At 37.3% G+C, this 23,971-nt stretch overlaps 3 protein-coding genes across 6 annotated transcripts; 1 reads left to right on the forward strand and 2 right to left on the reverse strand.

The window, feature by feature from the left end:
- The first annotated feature begins 194 nt into the window (after positions 1-194).
- tspan4b (tetraspanin 4b) lies at positions 195-6,706 on the forward strand. The gene is made up of 8 exons (XM_081362666.1): positions 195-775; positions 1,628-1,697; positions 2,529-2,720; positions 4,142-4,216; positions 4,325-4,420; positions 4,498-4,611; positions 6,050-6,133; positions 6,220-6,706. Exons 2-8 carry the CDS (start codon positions 1,629-1,631, stop codon positions 6,286-6,288), a joined length of 699 nt encoding a protein of 232 aa, XP_081218792.1. The 5' UTR covers positions 195-775; position 1,628; the 3' UTR covers positions 6,289-6,706.
- A 5-nt stretch (positions 6,707-6,711) lies between these two features.
- On the reverse strand, positions 6,712-15,642 carry bcl2l12 (BCL2 like 12). 4 transcript variants are annotated; one of them, XM_081362374.1, is made up of 9 exons: positions 13,686-14,059; positions 11,983-12,056; positions 11,434-11,608; positions 10,558-10,822; positions 9,261-9,456; positions 7,883-7,999; positions 7,546-7,619; positions 7,083-7,340; positions 6,712-6,965 (listed from the first exon to the last, which is right to left on the reverse strand). In XM_081362374.1, the coding sequence occupies exons 3-9, from the start codon at positions 11,604-11,606 to the stop codon at positions 6,924-6,926; spliced, it is 1,125 nt and encodes a 374-aa protein (XP_081218500.1). In that variant the 5' UTR covers positions 11,607-11,608; positions 11,983-12,056; positions 13,686-14,059; the 3' UTR covers positions 6,712-6,923. The 4 variants fall into 4 exon arrangements, with proteins under 4 accessions (XP_081218500.1, XP_081218499.1, XP_081218501.1 ...); XM_081362373.1 differs by lacking the exons at positions 11,983-12,056; positions 13,686-14,059 and adding an exon at positions 15,303-15,642; XM_081362375.1 differs by lacking the exons at positions 11,983-12,056; positions 13,686-14,059 and adding an exon at positions 15,450-15,594.
- A 1,964-nt stretch (positions 15,643-17,606) lies between these two features.
- pax10 (paired box 10) lies at positions 17,607-22,495 on the reverse strand (the record flags this gene model as incomplete). Its single annotated transcript, XM_081362652.1, has 7 exons — positions 17,607-18,808; positions 18,968-19,112; positions 20,242-20,312; positions 20,612-20,768; positions 20,896-20,978; positions 21,751-21,918; positions 22,390-22,495. 7 exons carry the CDS (start codon positions 22,493-22,495, stop codon positions 18,708-18,710), a joined length of 831 nt encoding a protein of 276 aa, XP_081218778.1. The 3' UTR covers positions 17,607-18,707.
- Between the last annotated feature and the right edge of the window lie 1,476 nt (positions 22,496-23,971).

Consider the following 23,971-nt stretch of genomic DNA (forward strand, 5'->3'; position numbering starts at 1 on the left):
GTAGTGTGTTTAATAGATTAAATATCTAAAGACTAAACAAAAAGACACACAGAGGACTGCAAAGCCTCAAATGTGTGTCTGCTGGCCACATCCGTCAGGATTGTTTGGACAAAACCAAGAGAAAGAGGGAGGGAGAAAGATTCAGGAGAGGAGGGCCTTGGAAAAGAATGGATTCTCTGGAGACCAGCGGGAGGAGGAGAGAGGGAAAGAGTCAGAGGGGAGGGCTGATAACTACATCTGGAAGTTATTTGGAACAAGAGAGGGAGGTAAATAGCTGAAAAGATAGACAAAGACAACCGGGAATTAGCAATTAAGGTTGAGGGAACAAACTAACAAGCAAACAAATATTTTGACGTTGTTTGTGTTAACTTAAAAAAGAAAAATATTTTTTGTAATGCCATGAGTAATCCCAGAGAGAAATGATACGAGTCTGAAGGAATTAAACAACAAAGAAAGAAAAGCTTGTGAAGAATTGTGTGTGCCTGGAAACTGCATGACCGATCATTTAAGTTCATCACTTCACAGAAGCCTTTTTTTTTTTTTCACGTATGAAGAGTCACTTACACCCTGGAGAACTGGAGGAATCACATCTGTGATATGGATAATATCGGTCAATGAATAAATAAAGCAAGATCTCATGAACTTCATCAGCACTTAAGAACAAAAAGACAATACGGGAAGCTTTGGATTCAGGACACAGTGAAAACTCAACTCTTTTCCTGGAAACCTTCCAGTTGCCTGTCAGTCACTTTTTTCTGTCTCCACCTAAATAAAGGTAAAGCAACTATATTGGATTGATGTTTAATGTACATTTTGGAATATTAAATATATAGATTTGGGTACTGGTTACAAACCACTTGATCATTACAGAAGCAGACTAGAGAAAACAATGTTGCTGACAGCGAGTTTGTGCAAACCTGTGATTTACTGAGATAGATTGATCAAATAGATGATTGTTTGTGTTTTTAATTTAGGTCAGAAAAATATATTTTATGGACAGGCAGAATTGATTAAAAAAAGGGTTGAATTTAAAAAGAAAAAAGTGGATGTATGCTTCAAGCACTCTTTTCTAAGCATTTATAATCCCAAGAAACTAAAGGTTTCTGTGATCTCATATTTAAAGAACTTTATAATTCCCGCATACATATGGTGCCAATTTCCAGAACCATTACTGACATACCACTGAAATCAGATCATAAATCCATGTGCTGCCTAACTTTGAGGGGACTTAAATGTTTACATTTTGTCCCATAATATGCTCTGTGGTCACATGTAGACCACATTCTGTGGAACAAATAGAGCAAAATAACCACCAACATGAAAATGTTGCTTTCTGCTCATGGAATATGAAGTGGCGCATATCAAAGTCCACAATATTCTCTGAGTTTAAAGTAAAAGAGAGACCCTACATGAGTAGGTATGTTTTAGTCATGGAACATAATGGCTTTCTAGTTAATGCTATCAGCAGTACAACACAAGGGTGGTTTCTTCCTGCCTGGAAACAGCACTTCCTCTCCATGCTACAGTTCAGGAGAGTGTGAAAGTTTACACACGTTAATAGCTAACACAATACGTTTATATATCATCATTTTTGTGATTATATTCCTGTCTTTCTTCTTTTATGCAGAATGTCTGCGTCACGAGGTTGCCTCTGCTGTGTGAAGTACCTCATGTTTATCTTCAACCTCATCTTTTGGGTTAGTTCTGTTTAAGGCTTCTGCAGAATATCAGTTTGGCAGCTTGAGGATCTATATTCAGTGAACATCACCGTATTCATCAAACCCGTCTACGATTCTTTCTGCCACTGAACAGGAGCAAGAGTGTGATGTTGTTCTGAATGATATGATGCTATTCAGACAAACAAGATTCGCAAGCGTAACTATTATTGGTTTTATACACCAGTTCAGTAAACAAACAAAAAGTTAGTTTATAAGTTATAACTTATCTACGCCATCGAAAGGAGTCCCAACAAAGACCAAATTATCAGAACCAACTGTTACGCATCTCAGTAGTGGCGTTCCTGTGAGTGTTGTGGATTGAATCATTGAATCATTCACTCAGCGAATCGTTGAGTGAATGATGTCACTTGTCACCACCTACAGGTGTAACGTTGTAACATATGCAGGAAAACAGTTATGGAACGCCGCTCAGTCAATCATAAAACTGAAGGCTGGAGTCCACTGTAAAAAATATGTGGATATATTGTTCTTCTTTCACGATTGTACAGAATATTGAAACATACACTAGGCTAAACAATTTTTTCTAGCGATTTTCAGTCGTTTAGAGTATGATGCCCAGTTGACAAAGTCGGCAAGTGTATGATGCCAAGTGGTTAAAATACGTGGTTAAAAAAAAAGTGTATTCCATCTGTTCAATAAATATGCACAAAATATTTAAGAATATATGCAAGTATGTTCAATACTAGCCCATTATGTTTATTAAGGCCATGCAGGCCTACACTTGTTCCTTAGAATGACCTGCCTTAAACTGATGCCAAGTTATTTTTCTTTACCTGCTTGTTTGTGCAGTTGGGAGGATGTGGTTTATTTGGTGTCGGGGTGTGGCTCGCCTTCACACAGTCTGAGTTTTCATCTCTACCGCTGTCCTTCCCTTCACTCTCCGCGGCCAACCTGCTGCTTGTTGCTGGGGGCGTCACCATGGTGACAGGGTTTCTCGGATGCCTTGGTGCTCTAAAAGAGCAGAAGTGTCTATTGATGACGGTAAGGTACCTGGATCATTACTGACATCAGTAAAACAAATGTGGAAACTGCCCACACGTGACACTGAAGACTGGAATAATAGCTGCTGAATATTTAGCATTGCCATCACACGGATTAAAGGTAGAGTAGGCAATTTCAGAGAAGCTAGAAATAGCAAGCTAGCTTTGAAAGCATAAGATCCCACCCTCCCTTCAGAGCGTCTCCAAAGCCATGTCTCCTTCAAAACACATGCATAGGAAAGCGTCACGAGAGATTGTGTTAAATCACCTAATTTCTCAAAGCACATAACATTTCATATTAATGTACGTAAACAACTTGTACCACCTGACTGCTGCAGGTTCATTTCGGCGTTGATTTGTTGAAATAGAAATTTATAAATCGGAGTACATGAACAGCTCTGGGTAGAACATCACGTGTTGCCGTCTTTAAATTAAGGTTACGACATGGTGTGAACGCAGCATTAGCTCGTTGTTTTGGTCGAGGAGGAACTGTAAAAGGCGGCTGATGTTTGTTTGTGGCGCTCAGTGACTGACGTCTGTCTAACTCTAGCCTTACAGAACGCGCTGATTACGTGTGATGTCTGCGTGAGCCGATACGTGGAGGTATAGAAATACATGTGTTGACAGCCAGGTAGGACATCACATCATTGCATTCGGACCGAATCCAATGATTGGAAGAAATTTTTTTTGTCCTGAGACTTTGACAGAAGATATATGTACATGTTTTAATATTCCGACCACTTCTGTCACTTCTGAGTTTCAACCAACAAAAAGTGTTTATAATATTTTTTTTGCCTACTCTACCTTTAATTACATTTTAAACTATATTAAAAAAGAAAATAGTTTTTTAAAATGTAATAATATTTTAACAGTTTCTGCTGTATGTATCCCTGGTAAGTATGACATAATTTTTGCCGTGCATGATGCCAGTATAAAAGAGAATTTTTTCAAGAACATTTAAAATCCAAAAGTTTGAATGGCAGTAAAAAAATTTCATGTAAAAAAAAATATTTGGAAAAATAAATTTTACTTGGAAGAAGTTCAATTATCATCCTCATCTCTAATGTTTCTCGTTATAGGGAAAAAAGAGAGGCAATTGTTGGGTACAGAACATAGACTGTACAGAACAATAAAATTGGTATCTATAGCAGTATAGTTCAAATAATTTGGACTAGTAGGCTATTTGATGATAAATATTTTAGTTCATATTGAAATCTAAGAATTTGATTGATCTTGGCAAATTTGAGATCAGAATGAGACTTTAAGCAGAAGTCTCTAATTGCTCTTTTTTTTTTTTTACCTCATTGCTGCCTAAGAGAAATGGGTTCATAAAAATATTTTATATTTTAATAAAAAATTCTTCCTACATGGGAATATTGTTGTCATTCGTGTACTCTAATAGTTTTTTTCTTGTTCTTTCAGTTTTTTGTGATCCTCTTGTTTCTAGTCCTGACAGAAATGGCGCTGATTTTGGTTTTGAGTGTGTATCATGAAGAGGTAAGAGACTAACGTCTGAGCCTTGCAAATATTTCAGCCTTTCCTTTCAGGAAAATACTTTGCCTTCTACATCCTGTTTATCCGCTTGTCTCTGTTTTGTCCATTTAGTTGGACAAAAAGGCTAAGGATGACCTAAGAGAGGGAATGAATAACTATAATCCTAATGCAGGGCTGGGACAATCCTGGGACAACATGCAGAAGATTGTGAGTCAGGTTTCTAACAGTCACAAATATGAAGACTAAGATTCTTTAATGTATATCATGGATTCTGTCTCCTTCAGTTCAAGTGCTGTGGCGTGAGCAACTACACCGACTGGCACAATAAAACATCCGACGGCAAACTTCCTCAATCCTGCTGCAGGAATGATTCTGGAGAATGCCGTCATTGGGAAGAGGTCAGAACATTTCTGGGGTCTAGGGTCAGCTAAGTACCACACGTTCCTAAATCCCGCCAACGGTTTATAATTGCAACCACAAGTGTAATGTAAAATTAAATCTGGCACAAACCCTACATACATCTGATGTGTTAAAGTGTTAGTTCATCCAAAAATGAAAATGATCCCATAATTTACTCACCCTCAAGCTAGGTGTAGCCTATTTGACTTTCTTTCAGCCAAACACAATCGGAGTTATATTAGAACATATCCTGGCTCTTCCAAGCTGTATAATGGGAGTGAAGAGTAGCCTACCTGAGTTTTTGAAGCCCAAAAAAACGCATCCATCCATATTAAAAGTAATCCATACGGCTCCAGGGGGTTAATAAAGGCCATCTGAAGCAAACGATGCGTTTTTGTAAGAAATGTTTTTTGAGCAGCAAATCAGCATATTATAATTAGTATTTCTCAATGATTATGTGACACTGAAGACTGGGGTAATGATGCTGAAAATTCATTTTTGTCATCACAGGAATAAATGACATTGTAAAATGTACACTGTAAAAAATATCCCTATTTTGTAACTATATAAAATAACTATTTTGTTTAATTGCATTTTAAATTGTAGGCCTACTCAGAACTTACAATTTAAAATTACAAACAATATATCTCAGCTGTTATTTTGAGTAGTATTATGCTAATGACAAATTACAGTAAACTATTTTTTAAGGTTTTCTCAAATTACATACAGATATATTTAAAATTTGAAAAATAATGGAGATTGTAATTCTTGAAATCACCACCAGACGGCGCAAAGGCACAGTTGACACGGCTGCCAAACAAAAAATGTAAAATTAAAGTGAAATAACCTAATTTAAATTTACAGAAATTTCCATTAAACATTTTATAGAAAAACAGTAAAATATAATTTTACAGTAAAATATTTCACAATATTACTACTTTTACTGTATTTGTGATAAGATAATTGCAGCCTTGGTGAGTATAAGAGTGTCTTTCAAAATCATAGAGGCCCGGTTTCACAGACAGGGCTTAGTTCAATTAGGGCATTTAAGTGACTTTAATAACTTAGAAAAAAAAAACATTACTGGTGTGCATCTTGAGACAAAACAACATCACTGACATATTTTAAGATATATCAGAGCAAGTTGCTTTCAGTTAAAACACCTCAAACATGCATTCTAATCTGAGACTAATTTAAGCATTGTCTGTGAAACCAGGGTTAAGAGAATTTACTAACCCCAAACATCTGAATGATGCAGTACATTTACAACAATTTAAACTTCATGTCCAGTTGTTTATTTATTTGGTAACTATGTAATAAGCAAGATGTACTTCCAGCCAGTCATTATCTCAAATTAAATCGAGACCCTGATTACTGTCATGGTTTACTTTGAGATAATTATCCGGCTGATAAAACTGCTTTTTAAATGTGTTTTAGCCGTGCTATGAGAAGGCCAAGGACTGGCTTCTGGCTAACATCACCTCAGTGCTTGTGTTTGGAGTTTGTATTGGAATCGTTCAGGTACTTTTAAACTTGTGTATCTGGTGTATTTTGATTATTATGAATTTAAGCACTGGTATAATGCGACTGCATTTTTCTCCCTCCAGATTCTTGCTTTGGTGTTCTCCTTGCTGATGTACTGCCAAATCCTACGAGCAGAAAAATACATGGACTGACCCTTGCTTCGCCCCTTTCTGAATATGTAATGAATGCTTAAACAGACTTGCCTATTAGAGATACTGGATGTGATATGCATGTGCACATAGATTACAGTACTGCACTTAGGAAGAAGCTCAGACGAATCTCAGATAAATTAATTTACCAGATAAAAGGCTAAATAATTCATTTGTACTTAGAAAAATATTAAATGAATATAAAGTGAATGTATACAGTAGGTGGAAAAAGTAAATCTTAGAATTATTGCACTCTTTGTTAAATACCCTTATAACTGCTTACAATGAACATGCAATCAGTGTGAATTTCCTATAAATGGAAATTAAATGTTTAAGAGTTGATTTGTTATACTAAACCAACGGTCTGTACTATATTAACGTCTGTTAAGGTCGTTACAAATAAAAAAAGAATGCAATACAACAGTAGATGATTGGCATCATGTATTTTGGTATAAAATGGCACATAAAAAAAAAAACATCCAAAATACAAAAGAATAATAAATACATCAGCAGAGAAACTTTCTGATCAAGTAGTGTCAATTCCCCAGTTGGCTGGTTCTTCTCTTCTTCTTTGCCTCACAGAGGTCATGCTACATGATTTGAGAACTTTCATGAGTTCATTATGAAAAGGTCTAAGGTCAATCACACTCCAGGACATCATCAAACTGTGCAATTTTATCCTGTGGAAGAGGACACAAAAAGAGAGGATTACTTGACACAATTGTGCCCCCTCCTGGAAGAAAATACCAGATGAATATCCCAGAGAGAGACTAATGTAGACAGCAAAACCTGCTCACCCATCCTCCGTGGCTCCTCACCCACGGTGCAAAGCTCTCCATGTAGCGTTCAGCATAGCCTGTCAGACGCTGAACACCAGTAGCTGTGACGACTCGACGAGACACATCCATGGTGATGGCGAGACGCCGCAGCGTAGGGCTGACCGGTGCGGGAACAGGAGGTTCTTCACTCTGACTGGCGTACGTGTCAAGGAGTTTGGCAAAAGATGCGTAGGAGAGGCGGGTCAGGGTGGACCGCAGGAAGGGGTTGGTGTTTATCTACAACATTAAACCACAATTAACAATGATAAACACAAGGCAGCAGCTGAAAATATGACCATAAATAGTCAAACTCAAGATTTATTATATGTATGCTATTAAATCTTTACGATAAGAGCTTCTTTAGAGCCAAGTTTACTCTATATCCTAGTAAGATACAAAAAAGGATTAGCAAGAATGGCAAACTCGGATCAGGGAACATTACCTTGCTGTTAATGACATCCCCTTCTGAAGTCAATATCTGAACTAGCTGCTGAACCACAGCTTCTTTGTCATTTACTGCAAACAAAAAGAAGAAGTGTAACCTAATCTCCAAACAATGTAAGTGAAAAACCTCAGCCGGACCATCAGTCCATTATAACAATAAGCTATTGTTAAATCACATCCATTTCTGTAACGACAGCAAGATGTGACTTAATATAACTGGTCTGCTCTTGCTTTGATATTCCACTGAAAATGTATCCCCTTCACACATTATGATAAAATTATAAATTCATCAGGTCATAAACAAGTTTTGCATTGGTTTATGGTTTTACATGTACCTTTGGGTGGACTTGGCACAGGCTCGGGTTTAACGGGGGATTTCTTTTTCACGCTGTGTTTCTGTGCGATTCTGTCCAAAGTTTCTGCCACATCATCATAAAACTCAGGAGGATGGGCTGAGGGAAAAAATTATAACATCATATCAAATGCAGAGTTCATATCGTTCTAAAGTTTGGTGTCAGTACCAAATTCATATTTTTATTCAGCAAGAATGCATTTAATTGATCAAAAGTGATAGTAAAGACATTTATAATGTTATAAAATATGCTTATATGTTATAAATATGTTAATATGTTATAAATGTTGTTCTTTGTATTCACCAAAGAATCCAGAAAAAGAAAATTATCATGGTTTCCACAAAAATATTAAGCAGCACAACTGTTTTTTTTAAACATTGATAATAAGAAATGTTTCTTGAGCAGCAAATCATCACATTAGAATGATTTCTGAAGGATCATGAGGCACTGAAGACTAGAGTAATAACGCTGAAACATTTTAAGATATATTAAAATAGAAAACAATTATTTTAAATTCTAATGACATTTCGCAATATTACTGTGGCGAGGGGGGCGTGGTTTTGCGAAGTCTGTAGCAGGAGAGAAAGGAGGGGGCCGATCGGTGAGTAAGTAGGTCAAGTGCAAAATGATGAACACCTGTGTCTGATTGCAGTGATTGGCGTGGAGAGACCGGATATAAGCCAGCGTTCGGGAGGAGGAGAAGGAGAGAGTTGGACTGAAACCTCACGGAACGTTATTGTCTGTTTGGAGTGGAAGTTGTCTTTCGTTTTTGTATTTTTGTGTGAGCTGTGCGTGGCACGGTGAATGCGCTACGTGCGCCCCTTTTGTTTATTTATTTCTTTATTTACAATAAAGTGTGAGTGTTTCAGTCACGCCGACCCCTGTCTTCTTCCTTCCTTACACATACGAACATTGAACCTCTTTACACTGGACGAAAGACAACTTCCACTCCAAACAGACAATAACGTTCCGTGAGGTTTCAGTCCAACTCTCTCCTTCTCCTCCTCCCGAACGCTGGCTTATATCCGGTCTCTCCATGCCAATCACTGCAATCAGACACAGGTGTTCATCATTTTGCACTTGACCTACTTACTCACCGATCGGCCCCCTCCTTTCTCTCCTGCTACAGACTTCGCAAAACCACGCCCCCCTCGCCACAATTACATTTTTACTATATAAAAATAAATGCAGCCTTGGTGAGCATAAGAAGCTTCTTTAAAAAAAAAAAAACATCTTACCAACCCTATATTTATAGGCACAAGACATAAAACAATCAAGAACACATTCCTGACAGTGCCTCCTGTGTCTCAACTTCTATATCCATAAAACAAGCTGTATATCTTGTACGTCTGACACTTACATGGTGAAGCAGGATGCTCCTCAGCATCTGCAGCATCTTTTAGAGGCAGCGTGGCCGGGCGCCGAGGACGAGGCTCTTCTTTTTTAAAAGACACTTTTTTGAGAATATCAGATAATTTCAGCTTTTTCTTCTTTTTCTTCCCTGATTTTCTGTCACCTTCCTCTTCAGACGCAGATGATGGACCGCATATCTCTTCCTAAAAAAAAAATCTTCTCATTAACAAGTTCTGAATAGCAATATTAAATCACATAATGTTAAGAAAGAAGAAACTAAAAATAAATACATTTTGGCTCCTTGACTGGTCAGGAAATTCTTAATACTGAAACCAAAAAAGCTTTTAATTAGCTTTGCAGTCCATGGCCCGGATAAAACAAGAGCAGGTTGCATATTGCAAATATGCAAAGCGTATTCATTTTGGTGCCCATATTAACAGGCAACACACTACCAACATGAGCACAAGCAGCAGTGTTGAGGAAAAAGCAGGAGCCTATTTTTGCCATACTGAACCCAGCAGAAATCATTTTTAAAATGTAAAGGTTTTGATTATTACAATCATTTGCAGTGTAGATTTTTATGAAGAAACATAAAATAACAGGGCAAATTTGCCTTTGGCTAAGCCACACCCTAGAATGTAGATTGACCAATCACAGCGCAGCCAAGAACGAGCTCCGACAGAGGTCCGACACTTTTTCACAGCGCTCCATTGACTTTAACGCAGGCGTCTCATATTTTTGGTCTCGGCAGGCTATTGCCGTCGTAGTTTTATCAAAAATATGGTTAAACGTTGTGCCTGGGGCATTTGTAACACACATACACACACAGCTAAATTTACCTTAGAGCACACAAAAGTGTGCTTGTTGATCCTTGAGGGGTTTAGCTGACTGTGAGGACGTCCACACACACAGTTTAATCCAAAGACGACACTTGTCAGGATTTGACTTCGTTTTTGGGAAGGGAAAAAAAACGGACACCCCCTCCAACCTCTCTGGGAAACGCGTATGTGTGTTACAAATGCCCCAGGCACAACGTTTAACCATATTTTTGATAAAACTACGACGGCAATAGCCTGCCGAGACCAAAAATATGAGACGCAATAGCCTGCCGAGACCAAAAATATGAGACGCCTGCGTTAAAGTCAATGGAGCGCTGTGAAAAAGTGTCGGACCTCTGTCGGAGCTCGTTCTTGGCTGCGCTGTGATTGGTCAATCTACATTCTAGGGTGTGGCTTAGCCAAAGGCGAATTGCACACATATTGCTTGACAAAAAAAAAAGAAGTAATGTTTAATTTTTTTTAAACCTCTGTTTTCCTGGGTAAACTTTGTGTTCCATTCGCCGATGGCTTGTCGGACTGGCCCGGCTGACTCTGCTTCTCCAGGCTGTTGTTTGGAGACGGGTCAGCGCTACCGTCTTTCTTAGTATGGCGGATTGTGGACGAACGGGTTCTCAGTCTTCTTTTTATGAAATTTTTAATCCCATGTTTCTTCTCCTCTGCGGCACTGATCTCCTCATCCAAAGAGTCCCATCCATTCGCATCTTTCCTTATCTTGTCTTTTTTAGAGGCACTAAGATAAGGAAGCGAGAGAAAGAGAAACATGGGTCATTTTTTCATTTCCAAAATATTAAAGTACATTTTCTTTTAGCACAATTACATCAACAATTTCACAAATTTGCATGTTCATATAATAAAGATAGACATAATTGATTTGCTGTTCAAGGTAAGATGACTTGCCCTGGACCACTGAATAAATGATGTTAGTAGAAAAGATCCTGGAAGAACTGTCACAATAGTGAGCTAAGCAGCATTATTTCTTTAAATAATTAATGAAAGACATATGAAAAGAATGATTCCTGTGTAACTGATGGCGAATGATTAGATGGACTAAATAACTAACACTAGAATATACAGTATTTCCGCCAAATCCTCTTGTGCTGTAGGTAATGCTTTCTTAATTTACAACACAAGCCACTTTTTTAAGTTACAGAGATAACCTATATGATTCTAGACTGACTTTGTTAAAAATCTTCTCAAGTGCTATTCAAATAAAACAATTTACACAGCACCATAGTCCAATAAAATGAGCTGATATTTACAAAAATCTGACATGGAGTTGTTTTACTTCACGTCATGACAGTGTTTAATTCTGTATGTGATTGAATGATTGATTTGTGTCACCTGTATTTGTTTGGGTCATTGTATTCTCCCCCAATCCTTCCAGGCCTCTGACCAGGAGCAACCGAGAGCGTGTGACGCAGGAAAGACTTCAGCACCATCCGCGTCTCCGCTTTAATCTCCAGGAGAGAGATGGACTGAGATGGGGAAGCAGGCCTGACCACCACGTCTGCCATCGCTGAGACAGAGAGAGAACAAACAAACTCTTTAAAACGTGAAAACACTTTCAGACTACACCATACAAACCACCACTGCAGAATCCCAATGTACTGCTGACCAAATTTCCACAAGTGAAACTAAACCAGAGCCTCAAATCTCTATCCAGACAGAAGAATAATTGAAGGTCAGTGTGTACTTTGTATGTTTGGTCCTCAGTGAAAAAAATATGCATTAAAATACAACCAATAATCCATTCTATCAAAAGAGAAGTGAGTAGTACATTAATTAAAAGTGGATACTTGAAGGAAGTGAAAGCATAACTGTAAAGTATAACTAGTGACATATAAAGATACAAAAACACTGAGTAAGAGCTGGAAGTTCCAGTCCGTTTACCTCAGTCATTTTATCTACGTCATGTATAGCCTTTCACAAACATCTCAAACATGACGACAAGCTCAGCACTTTGACTGAAACAAAAAATACATTGATTTTCTAATGATATCATTAAATCCTTGGATTATTTTACAGAGTATCAAGTACGTGTAAAGGCCTATATAGTGCCCACCAAGGAGGGTTTTCGATAATACCAGCATAAACCAGTATCGTTTTGATTGTAAAAACATTCAAGTAACCAAAGACCAGTTCTAACAACTTTTTTTGGTTGCATAATAAATGTGATGCATACATGTACATGTCACAGACCGATGTGCCACTTTGTCAGCTATGATGCCTGATTACTGGACTAAACTTGGCCTGCGGTTTATTTTTTGACATATATTACATATAAAATACCTTTATATAATATATTAGTGTTCAAGTGAACAAAAAAAAGAGGGGAAAAACTATTTATTATTTGGAATGAAAGCCTAAAATCAAACAACTGTTTGCATATTATCATTCCTATAATTTTTCACATTCACTGAGTGCATTTACCTACTACAAGTTATTATGACCCATCAGACCTCGTAAATTCCACTGTAGGTATGCTATTGTTATTTCTTAAGCAGGCCAGGGCAGTTTTACAACTCAAAACACTTGACACATTTCCATGTTTTGGTTCATCTTCCCCATCTTAGCCCACTTGTATGAGCCTAGACCCTGTTCACTTTTTTATGACACACTTTAACTAATATACAAATCTACTAGGCCTATACTAATTTGGACTTTGTGTGTAAAATAATTATGGTTTATTTTTACTGCGTTTAGACTGGAATTAGGCTATAAAATATTCCCATAGCTGTGCTAATTGTAAGATCAGAGGTGATCTAAGGCCCGATAGTACACACTTACCCAATACCATATCAATTCTAAGCAGCTTCCAACTAAAGACATGCAAGCGTGGATTTCACAGCAGAAGTGAGAAAACACCCTCTCCCAGCTTCTGCTATAGTGGCATGTTTACTACTTGCATTCACAATCCAGTTCAAAAGAGGATTTTTCTACATTGCAAAAGCTGTCAGATTTATGACATTTATGGCATTTTATACATTTATGAAAAAATGAAGCATGTTTCCATAAATGCTAGTAATGATGAACCTAAAAAACAATGTCTTTTTTATTCTATGCTTGCCTACAGTCTGTGTGTGTGTGTCAGTGAACACATTATTGTGTAGCCTAATTGGGAAAATATCAAGTTAAATAAACGTAAATAGACTTTGATTAAAATTAGCTACTAAGAGATGAGGCCTGGTTTCACAGACAGGGTTTAGATTAAGCCAGGACGTAGTTCAAACAGGAGATTTAAGTAGCTTTTAAAAACATTACTGGTGTGCATCTTGAGACAAAACAATGGTACTGATAAGTCAGTGCAAGTTGTTTTCAATTAAGACCGCTCAAAAATGCATTTTAGTCCGGGTTTAGCTTGAGCCTTGTCTGTGAAACCGGGGGTGAGAGATTCAGATTTCTTGATAGGCTACTTCGTGATACTCTTTTTAACAACCTTTTTTATAACAACCATAGTTAGCCTACTTACACCTGAATTCGAGTACATAGACATAGTAAAAAGAGGACATATGTCAGTCTTTGAGAAAGCAAGCATCACCAGAAAATACCTGTATTACAAATGTTCAAGCGCACAAGTAGCCTATAGTTCATACCTGGTAAATATGTGTCACCACCTCGAAGTCCAAAGGAGTCAGCCGAGTCGCGGCGGGTAAACACGGAAAGCAACAAAACGCACTGACAAGGTCAGTACTATTAAAACACGGATACTAAAAACAAAACAGATACATTTACGCGCGACTCAAAAGAGAACTGTGCTGAACTTCAGACGTGTCAAGAGTTGTGTCTGATGTTATTGAAGAGTTCAGAGGTAGGTCAGATCTCACACTGAATCAAATCAGGTCTGAAGCGGTGATTCATAATCATATCGATGTTATAGATACCACTCCACTGTCGAAACCGAGTTCCAGCTTACCGGTTTCACTACCGCGTTAAGTCCGACCTGCGGAATGACCGACTTACACCGTGCGAACTGCGCATGTCACTGGACGAGTCAAATGGGACGGGTCTATTTTCCCAATGGACAGGGTTCAATCTTCCAGTATGCTCAACTGGTACATTAAGAAACTTTTTAGTTTATTAAACGTACTATTATGTGACCCAAATAATGTGTTTCATGGCTATAATTGTCAACACGACAAGTTATTTTACTCTTTAAAGGGATATTCACCCAAAAATGAAAATTTTGTCATCACTTATTCACCCATGTCGTTCCAAACTTGTATGAGTTTCTTTCTTCTATTGAACACGAAAGAAGATATGTTGAACAGTTGATGGTGGGAAAAATAAAGATATACTTTGAAAGTTAACGGCTACCGTCATCTGTATAACATTCTTTAAAGTATCCTCTTTCGTGTTCAACCGAAGAAAGAAACTCATACAGGTTTGGGACAACTTGACGGTGAGTAAGAGATGACAACGTTTTCATTTTTGTGGGAACAATCCCTTTAGGTTTTGATTTTACTTTGTCATTTAAGTTTATTTACCCTTCACATCTGTCTTGCATGGTGGTGTTAAAAACAAATTTCTACTTTATGACTAGTAAAATAAATGCAAAAAACAAATATATAAGTGAAAATCTTGAAATGAATTTACATGAACCAATTGAAAAACAAAATCACTCAGATGTGCATTTTACCAAACAGGGTTTATTTTCAGGGGGAGGGGAAACACACACATTAATGACACACATTCAGAAAAGAGAGTTATCTGGTGCCTGGTACTAATATTAATGTTGGTATTGATAACAGGGAAGTTGGGGAGCATTTGTCCTCTCTCAGCCCCCCCCAAACCCCGTCCAGCGTCATCTGTAAATCAGACACTGGTACAAGGATTGGGAGAGACAGAGATGGACCGTCAGACAGAGGAATAGAGGCATAGTAACTATGAAGTCAAACATTACGAGTTGGAGTAATTTGGATAAGGATTGATAGAAAAGGTCAGTCAGGAAAGCCAGGGAAAAAAACTAAAACATGTAGTGAATAAAGCTGAATAGAACATGAATCTCAGTTATTAAATAAGAGTGAAAAGCAGCAAGAGGAAATTCAGAAGTAATGAAAGATCAAGGAACATCTTAGTTTGCAAACATTCTAGGTTAAGTATGGAAAGTCCACTCTGTTTCAAAAGCTCTCAATGATGTTTATCATAAAGAAATGCCACATATAGGCTATAGAGCATATCAGTGCAGAAATTAAAATGAGATCTGTATTTACCATAAAAAAGCCTCTCTGCACAGGAACATCCTTTGTCATCCAAAGTTGACAAACTCTCAAGCCTTTTCTTTATATTTGTAAAATCATATCTGTCCGTGCAACTATCTTTTTCTTCTCCGAGGCTTCATCTGCTCTCAGATGTCTTACCTCAGAGTTATTTCCTCTTTAGCAGAGATGATATGCTCTTGAGTCTGCAACCTCCTTCACTTGCTCTCTTCATCTTGTCTGTCTTTATTTAGCTGTGCACTCTCTTCTTCCTGCCTACCCTCTGACCTGTCCTGACTGCTTCTCCCTCTCTTCGCTCTGCACTCCCTCTATCTATCCCTCGCTCGGCCACCATATCAGCCCCAAATCACTGTTCTCCTGACCGTGAGCCAATAGGGAGCAACACAGCTGGGTGAGGCACTTCCTCTGTGACAGGAAACCAGCAGAGAACTCTCCGAGAGACACACACACGCACATACAAACATACACACACACACACACACACACACACACACACACACACACGTGCACACAGAGAGAGAGAGAGAGTTTGGTGGACTCTAAATGTGGTGCAGAGTTTAAAATGGCTACCCCTCTCATGTATGTTGTGACCATTAAGGATTTTAAATTGTTCTAATTGTGTATTTTCTCTGCTATAATGGCATTAGATGCTTTTGGGGGCATTGACCCCCAATGACTTTTATTAGTTATGCCAACCTGCCCTCTGCACAATATTTAAGTCATTTTGAATTTAAAAAGAGTATCTGTAATAATGTAATGTTAAGCGAGTTTTACTGAATCCGGAATATTCCTTTATCAAGTTCAATCGGCAGCGTTCGTGGCATATACAGTTGATTACCATACAAACTAATTTCGGCCCTTGCTTTCTTTAAAAAATAAAAATGGAGAGAAGAAAAAATCATAAGGGTAATTAACATACAAAAATAGAAGTTATGGTGAGAGTGAATGGGGCCAAGTTCTGGAGGATTTAAAAGCATATACTGTATGTGAAGCTTATGATTTCAACTACCATGTACCGTAATTTAAACTTATGAGCTGTAAATCTGTTTAAATCATTATTTTTTACAATTATTTTAGGGTTTACATGGGACAGGGTTGTGAACTCGGATAACTTGACTTGGAAATAGTTTGTAAGCAGCTTTTCACACTCAAATTATGTTAACATGCATATTTTCTTGTGGCTTCATTTTTGAAAGAGTCAGTATTTTAAAACATTTACAGATGTTCCCCATTCGCTTCCATTGTAAGTGCCTCACCGTAACCCATATTTTTGCTTTTTTTGAAAGAAAAGCAGGGACAAGTCAAAATTAATTTTTGTGGTAATCAACATTATGCCACATTGTCGTTTGAGCTTGACTTGTTCTGAATAACCTGGAATATTCTTTTAGACATGTATCAGAGTTTGAATCTGTCACCAGGAAAGTTAGCATGAGAAACAGAGGATGTGTTTATTCACTTGAGAACCACAGGCCAAGACATGGCAGAGGGCAAGAGATGAACAGATAGAGGGAGGGGTAGAGATGGAGCGATGAGTTTGAGGGAGGAGGCCCAATGTTCGCACAAACTAGATAAAACATCCTCTGATTGGGGACTGGAGGCCTTATGGGAATAGAAGAGACGTGACTATTACAGTGACCTCTGCTCAAACAGAGAATTGTGCGTGCTTTTGCCCTCTCAGTCTCCACAGCTCGTTAACATCGGCCTTAATTAAACTCATCAAGTGTAGTGCACCGGAAATTTGGAGGATACATCTCAGATATGGCCTGAGTCAGACCTCTAAGTGTATCCGTTCCAGTTTCCGGCATTGTGAGTGCCATATAGGAAATTCAAGGACGAACAGCAAACTGATTTTAAAAGATTTTAGTTTTAATCTATCTTTTGGTTAATATACAAATACTGTATATAGCCAAGTGGCCATATTTTCTATATATGTGTTCTGGTATGTGAGATGAAAACACACATCTTATTACATCAAAAGTTATTCATAACCCCTGTACTGTCTGCATTTGAGTCCCTGTGAGAATAACTTTGTCAGAACATTATTTTCAATGGGTGTGGTAATGTGAGTAACAAAAACAGGAAATCCACCAGCACACAGGCAGGAAATGCTACTGTTCGTTGACAGTAATAAGTAAACACAACCCAAACGGCCGCAAGTGAACCAGTTCACCATTACTCTAGAGAAAAATATAAAGATGAGGGGAGAATGTTCGGGGAGATGCACAAAGAGTAAATACAAATACATAAGAATAATAAAAACTTTGCATGAAGGAAAACAGACTAATGCATGCTCCTTTTCACTGTAATATTTTTATTTCAATGTTAAGATATTCCACAAAAGGGTTTACACTAAAATGTTCACAATTCTAATAATAAATACAGTAACATTATCACTCTCTCTCCCTATCTCTGTCTCTCTCTTTCATATGCACACACATTCAAACATACAAATCTAGTTCATGGGATCTGACAGGGAAAAAAACCTATGAATGTTACAGAGTGGTGAAATAAAGCAAGAATCAAATCACAGTAATGTCCATTTAACAATGTACAGTAATAAATCATTAGATTAACTTCAGTATATTACACATGATCAGTTGTGTGTTTGATTGTCTTTGCAGCCTTTCGCAATAATGTATTTTGATTGTCATCGGCTACATCGATTTATACTCAGTTTTGATCCTTTTAAGCTACTTTGTGCAATTGGTTGATTGTCAGTGCTCAGGTTTAAGCTTGATTGTCATTGGTTTCTCCACGTCAGTGGTATATTATGATGGACTGGTGACTGATAGACTTCTCAAAATCCATTATTTTCAATACCATTCATCTACACAGTTCAAAAGAGTCAGTAGGATTTTCTTTTAAGATATTAATATTTTTTCACAATACACAATACATCTGTTTTTACTGTATTTGTGATCAAATAAATGCAGCCTTTTCAAAAATATAAAAAAATCTTGCCAAAGCCAAACTTTTGAACAGTGGTGTATAACTACAAATGCGGTTTTAAAACGCCCTCATTTTGGTCACATGCTGTTTGTCATATTGATTGTAATTGGCACATCAATTAAAAAATAAATTTTTGTTGCATAAATGTGCACTGTTTTGTCACCAATATCTGAGAATGATAGAGTGCTATTGTCTGGCATTGTTCAGCTGACTAGGCCTATAAAGGTGCAGGTCAAGAATACCGGAGTCCATTTTCTCTTCCGCATGTGCAGGTTTGTGATGTCCACATCTTTTTTTATACAGGATTATGGCTTACATAGTCTGCTTCCCTGATGTGTAAATCATCTAAATAAGTAGGGTTTCCTGATGCATTTTTTTGTTAAATACTTTGCTCAAAGTTGCTGATTGAAGCTCTGCTGGTTTTTATCTGATAATGATAAGGTGTGTTGTTTACTGCAGTCTCGTCCAGTACTGACTCAGACCTTGTCCCAGCTCCTGATCGCCGCCTTGAACTGCAGTCTGCCCTGCTGCGGAAACACCGGCAAAGAATCCTGGAAGAGACACAGGGGCTAATCATTGCGTTCTTCACACATGGCCATTTCTGACGACTTATTTGTAACACAAAAGGAAACCACAAAGCAGCTACATTCACATTCACACAGAGTTCATATGCGGTGTGAGGGTGGAGTATGTTACAAAACTTCACTCACCTGTGTTTGTGCTCACCGTGGGTGGGGGCGGGAGGTGGGGAGAGGTATAGGATGAGGTGTCAAATTTACGAGAAAGAGGGGGAAGGGCCGAAGGAGAAGGAGGTAACATGCAGGAATAAGTTGGAGTGGACTGGGAGGGCAAAGACTAGTGGAGAGGAGAGGAGAGAAGGGTGAAAAAAAGATAAAAGATTAATCTCATATCATTTATAGTATAAACATATTCATAAATAAACTAATTTGACAGCTTATAATGCAACCCCCCCCCCCCCACCACCACCACAAAAAAACATAAGTTTAAAAGATTACTCTTAAGTTTTTATGGTGGTGTCTTAGATCAATGTGCCACAGTCAAGTCCAAACAACACATGACGTGATTGAATTTGAAGTCATTAAATATAATGCTGTTTGACTAAAGGGAGGGGATTTATATAGTAAAACTGACCTGTTGAACTGTAAACCTGCTGTATACGTGCGAGTGGCTATTTTTAGAAACTACAGCAGACTGTGTATATTCCACAGCAACTCTAGAGGGCGCCACCATTTTAAGTTGTCAGGCGGACTCAAAGCACTGCATGGTTTTACCTTGCAGTTGCGTAATAGGTGCGTGTACTAGAATTTCTGTCTGCATTATTTATTATTGTAGAAAGCACTCTCTTTTGCATGTTTTAAAGAAACAAAAAGGCGAATGCTATTATGTTTGAGAGGGCATCATTTTTTAATTAAGACATTAAAAATAAAAGTAGTCTTGAAAGAATAAATTTCTGTTTATTTTTTACACACAGTAGCTGACTGTACTTTAAAACTGTATTTTTTTATTTTTATAAAACTGTTTTGAATAAACGCTAACTGCATAGCCTACATTAAAAGTGCAGCGTTTTTTTTATTATTATTATTATTATTTAAAAAGCCCCTCTGTTTAATTCAGTGAGTTCATTCATGTGGGGATTCGTCAAATTCGTGAGTCTTTTTGAAAGATTCATTAAGAGATCCCTCTCAAACATTTTTCAAAATACGCTCTCTTATGTTCCACAGAACAATGACATTCACAGGGTGAGTAAACTTGACGTAATTTTAATTTGGTGTGAAACCAAATTATTTTTTATACATTGGCATTTGTGACATAAAACTCTTGCACGCCACTAGGTGTCAGTATTAGCCAATAAGTCATAACATAAACAAAAATTACACTTTTCTGATGTAGAATTATGAGCATTAGGCTAGACACCTTGCCTATAAGGTTACTATGGTATACTGCAAAGGAGGTCATGAATTACCTGCATACTGGAGAAGACAGACAGAGAGCTATAGGCTGAGAGAGACGAATCACCCCGACTGTGCATTGAGCCTTATAAGAACAGAAGAGGATAGAATCAGCTCATTATTATTACTACTTCTACTACTATTACTACTGCTGCTGCTTTTGTGTTTATTGATGCTTTGGCAATACTGTAATCATGGCAATAAAGAACTTTGACACTGACATTTGAATTGAGGAGTTTGAAGAAAGAGTAGTAACTAACAGGACAAAGAGAAACAAACACTAATGCATGAAAATAGGAGAGAAAACAAAGGGGAAATCTAGCCGTTAATTATTAAGCAAAGCATGTTCTATTAGCGTGAAGTAAGTCATTAAAATAGACATACCTGAGCTGTTGCTATGATTGGAGTGATATACAGGGGAGTTAAAGGATGTGCTCAGGGGAGTATGTGTCTGAGAACAGGAACTGCTGCCCCCTGACCTCCTCTGGTTTCTCAGCTTTTCCTCCCTTCTCCACTTAGCTCTCCGATTGGAGAACCATACCTGTCAATCACCCCAATATGGGTCAGTGCATAATGAACAGTGTCTTTCTTGTTTAAAGGCAGTTCAGCATTAACACAATTAAAATCTAAAAGAAGATCATTAAAAAGCTAAATAGGAACACTATTACCTGAATTCTAGCCTCTGGAAGATCAATCTTTGCTGCCAGTCTCTCTCTAGCAAATACATCTGGGTAATGAGTCCTTTCAAACTCTGGAAAACAGATTTAATAGACTTTTTAAAATATTAAAGGGATAGTTTGTCCAAAAATTAATATTTTGTCATGTTGTTCTAAACCTGCATGACTTGCTTTCTTCTGTACAGAACACAACTTTGGACCCCATTGACTTTCAATGTATGGAAGAAAAAAAACAATTCTATATATATATTTAAATATCTTGTTTTTGTTCCACAGAAGAAAAAATCATACATGTTTGCTACAACATGAGGATGAGAAAATTATGGGACAATTTTTTTTTACAGTACAGTACAGTAAAATACAAAATATGAAAGAATTATAAAGGGTGGAATGCAGCAGAAAATGAATCAGTCATTCAATCACACACAAGCATATCCACAATATAGGATTGAGACTATTTTGCATGGAAAAACGTAGCGTATTAATAAATAACTAAACACATCAACAAAACTCAGTAAGTTTTTCTTATTCTTATCTTATTCAGTAAGTTTGTCTTAATTCCTTAACAAAAAAATTAGGCTGGAGTTTTGTGCGAACCCTGTTATTATCATAACTCCATTTTTAAAGTAATGAACTATTCTATAGATCAAAATAACTTTCTCATAATGACATCATAACTCTCAATGACACGTTTATGTCCACTCATTGTTATCCATCTTAAAATTTCGACCCTGTTATCATGATTTACTATAGTAAACAATGGTCATGTGTAAAATATCTATCCTCTGTAGGACTGAGATTATTTTGCACGGAGAGCTGAGTTTGAGCCAGCGCTTTGAGTCACACCTTTCTCCAGGGCATCGATCTGCTCCTGTGTGAAGCTGGTGCGGTTCCTCTGCAGCTTCCTCTTTAGCTGCAGGTGTAGCTGTGACTCGTCCACCTCATCCCTCTCTCCCTGCACCACTCCTTCCCCTGCTCCGGCCATCTGCGCATTCAGATCTTCCACGCAACCATCTGAGAGAAGAAGAAAAAAAACGTTCAACTTTAGAGAGTCCTGTAAGAGTGCTGCGTTTCAGTGTGTGTATTATATAGACAGAAATGTCTCTTTGAAGACTGTGTAATTCTGGTGCACCGCAGCATCTTGTGTTTGACAGTTTGACCTTATTTGCCTATGTGTGAATGAGCAGCAACTGTATTATGGGCATCTAATTCTGTCTAATGTCTGCTTGCTTTAGTTCCGCCTTCCTGTAATGAAACGGAGGATGTCAAGGCCAGAGACTGCCGTGTTTGTATGTGGGTGTGGGTGTACATGCGTGGCTGATGGTGTAGCTGTTGGCATCCTCTGTTTGTGCTCAGTCAAGTATATGAATTGCTGGTTCACCCCAAAGCTGATTTCACAAACACTGGCACACATACACACACACACAGTGTAGGTTCACATGCTGAGGTGCTAGAGACAGAGATAATTCACTAAAGTTCACACACTTGTTCCGTGTTGAGGGTTGATGGTGTCGGCCGGGTGGTACCAGTTGTTTGGGCCAGTCCAGTTGGAGCTGTTTTGTAAGTTCAGCATAGTCAGATTCTCATACATAAAACGTCACCTGTGAGAAAACACTGACCCTCTCCTTCTTTCATCCAGACCACTCCAACCCTGAATGAACGACAAAAGAAGCAAAACTGTGAGAAATAATTTACAGTAAACAGCTTTCATATTGGCCTCTCAATGGCTTTAAGAATTAAAAAGTATATATATTAGGGCTGTCAAACGATTAATCGCGATTAATCGCATCCAAAATAAAAGTTTGTGTTTACATAATTTATGTCTGTGTATTGAGTATAATTATTTTCTATATATAAATACACACACATGCATATATATATATTTAAGAAAATGTGTTATTTATATATAAAATATTTATATATAATATAAATTATATATAATATAAATATATATACACAGTATATACATGCAAATATTTCTTAAATATATACATGCATGTGTGTGTATTTATATATAGAAAATAATTATACACCGTACACACACATGTATTATGTAAAAACAAACTTTTATTTTTGATGCGATTAATCGCGATTAATCGTTTGACAGCCCTAATATATATATATCAAAAAATGTTGCTGTTTTGCTGATTATGTTGATGTTTTGTAACTGAGAATAAACAGATCTTGGTCATCCTTCAAAACGGGTGTTTTGTCTCATATGCATATGGGTAAAAAAGGACTTTAACAATGAATAGTTGATGCCAAATTTAGCTGTCTATTAATCTAAACACACCAAGAAGCTTTTTAAAATGATTTATTTATGTATTTTTATTCAATATTCTATGATCTATTTTTTGGGCCTCTCCTCAGTCCTTGCGTTTTCAACTTCTCCTTGCATTATTAGCAACTATGCACAATTTTTTGGAATATTGGAAAATATATGAAAACAAAAGCTAGCATTTTAGCATTGCAATAAAAAAACAAAGTTTTATTTTTGTGCCCACTATTCTATAGATTAAAATAACTTAGTTGAAATGACATCAGTGTCCTTAAAGAAGTTAACTTTCCAATGACAAGTTGAAGTCCACAAACTGTTATCCATTTATGCATATCTTAAAATGTCAATCCTGTTGTCAATCCATGGTTTTCAAAAGTAAACAACTGATAACTTAAATGTAGTTATACGGAAAGCCTTGAAATGTCAAATTAAAAAGTTAAATGTCAACCCTGTTACCATTCTGAAGGCATAATATCATAGACATAACCCAGCATATGAATTAAGATTGCACAATGCAATTCATTAACATTTAAAACAGTATATATGCCCAACAGAATATTTTTAAATCTTACAGAAATTTACTTTAAAAAATCTTCATATCAAATTAACTTTAATGGAATGACCCATCTGCTCTTTAAAGTATGGGTCACAATTGTCTTTACCTATCTTGCACACACATTAACCCCCCACAGACAGACACACACACACACACACACACACACATACACACACACACAGCGAGTAATTAAGAAGTGCAGAACATCTAGTCTGACATCGTCGTACACACAC

This window comes from Scardinius erythrophthalmus, assembly GCF_964197995.2.
Source record: "Scardinius erythrophthalmus genome assembly, chromosome: 1".
Classification (NCBI taxonomy): Eukaryota; Metazoa; Chordata; class Actinopteri; order Cypriniformes; family Leuciscidae; genus Scardinius; species Scardinius erythrophthalmus.

Bases quoted from the DNA above. Each gene is read 5' to 3' on its own strand.
- tspan4b (XM_081362666.1), top strand. From the start codon at position 1,629: ATGTCTGCGTCACGAGGTTGCCTCTGCTGTGTGAAGTACCTCATGTTT. The intron at 1,698-2,528 runs GTTAGTTCTGTT...TTGTTTGTGCAG, and splicing joins TCTTCAACCTCATCTTTTGG to TTGGGAGGATGTGGTTTATT. The intron at 6,134-6,219 runs GTACTTTTAAAC...TTCTCCCTCCAG, and splicing joins TTTGTATTGGAATCGTTCAG to ATTCTTGCTTTGGTGTTCTC.
- bcl2l12 (XM_081362373.1), bottom strand. From the start codon at position 11,606: ATGGCAGACGTGGTGGTCAGGCCTGCTTCCCCATCTCAGTCCATCTCT. The intron at 8,000-9,260 runs GTAAGTGTCAGA...TTTTTCCCTCAG, and splicing joins GGAGCATCCTGCTTCACCAT to CCCATCCTCCTGAGTTTTAT. The intron at 7,620-7,882 runs GTACATGTAAAA...TTTTGTTTGCAG, and splicing joins TGTGCCAAGTCCACCCAAAG to TAAATGACAAAGAAGCTGTG.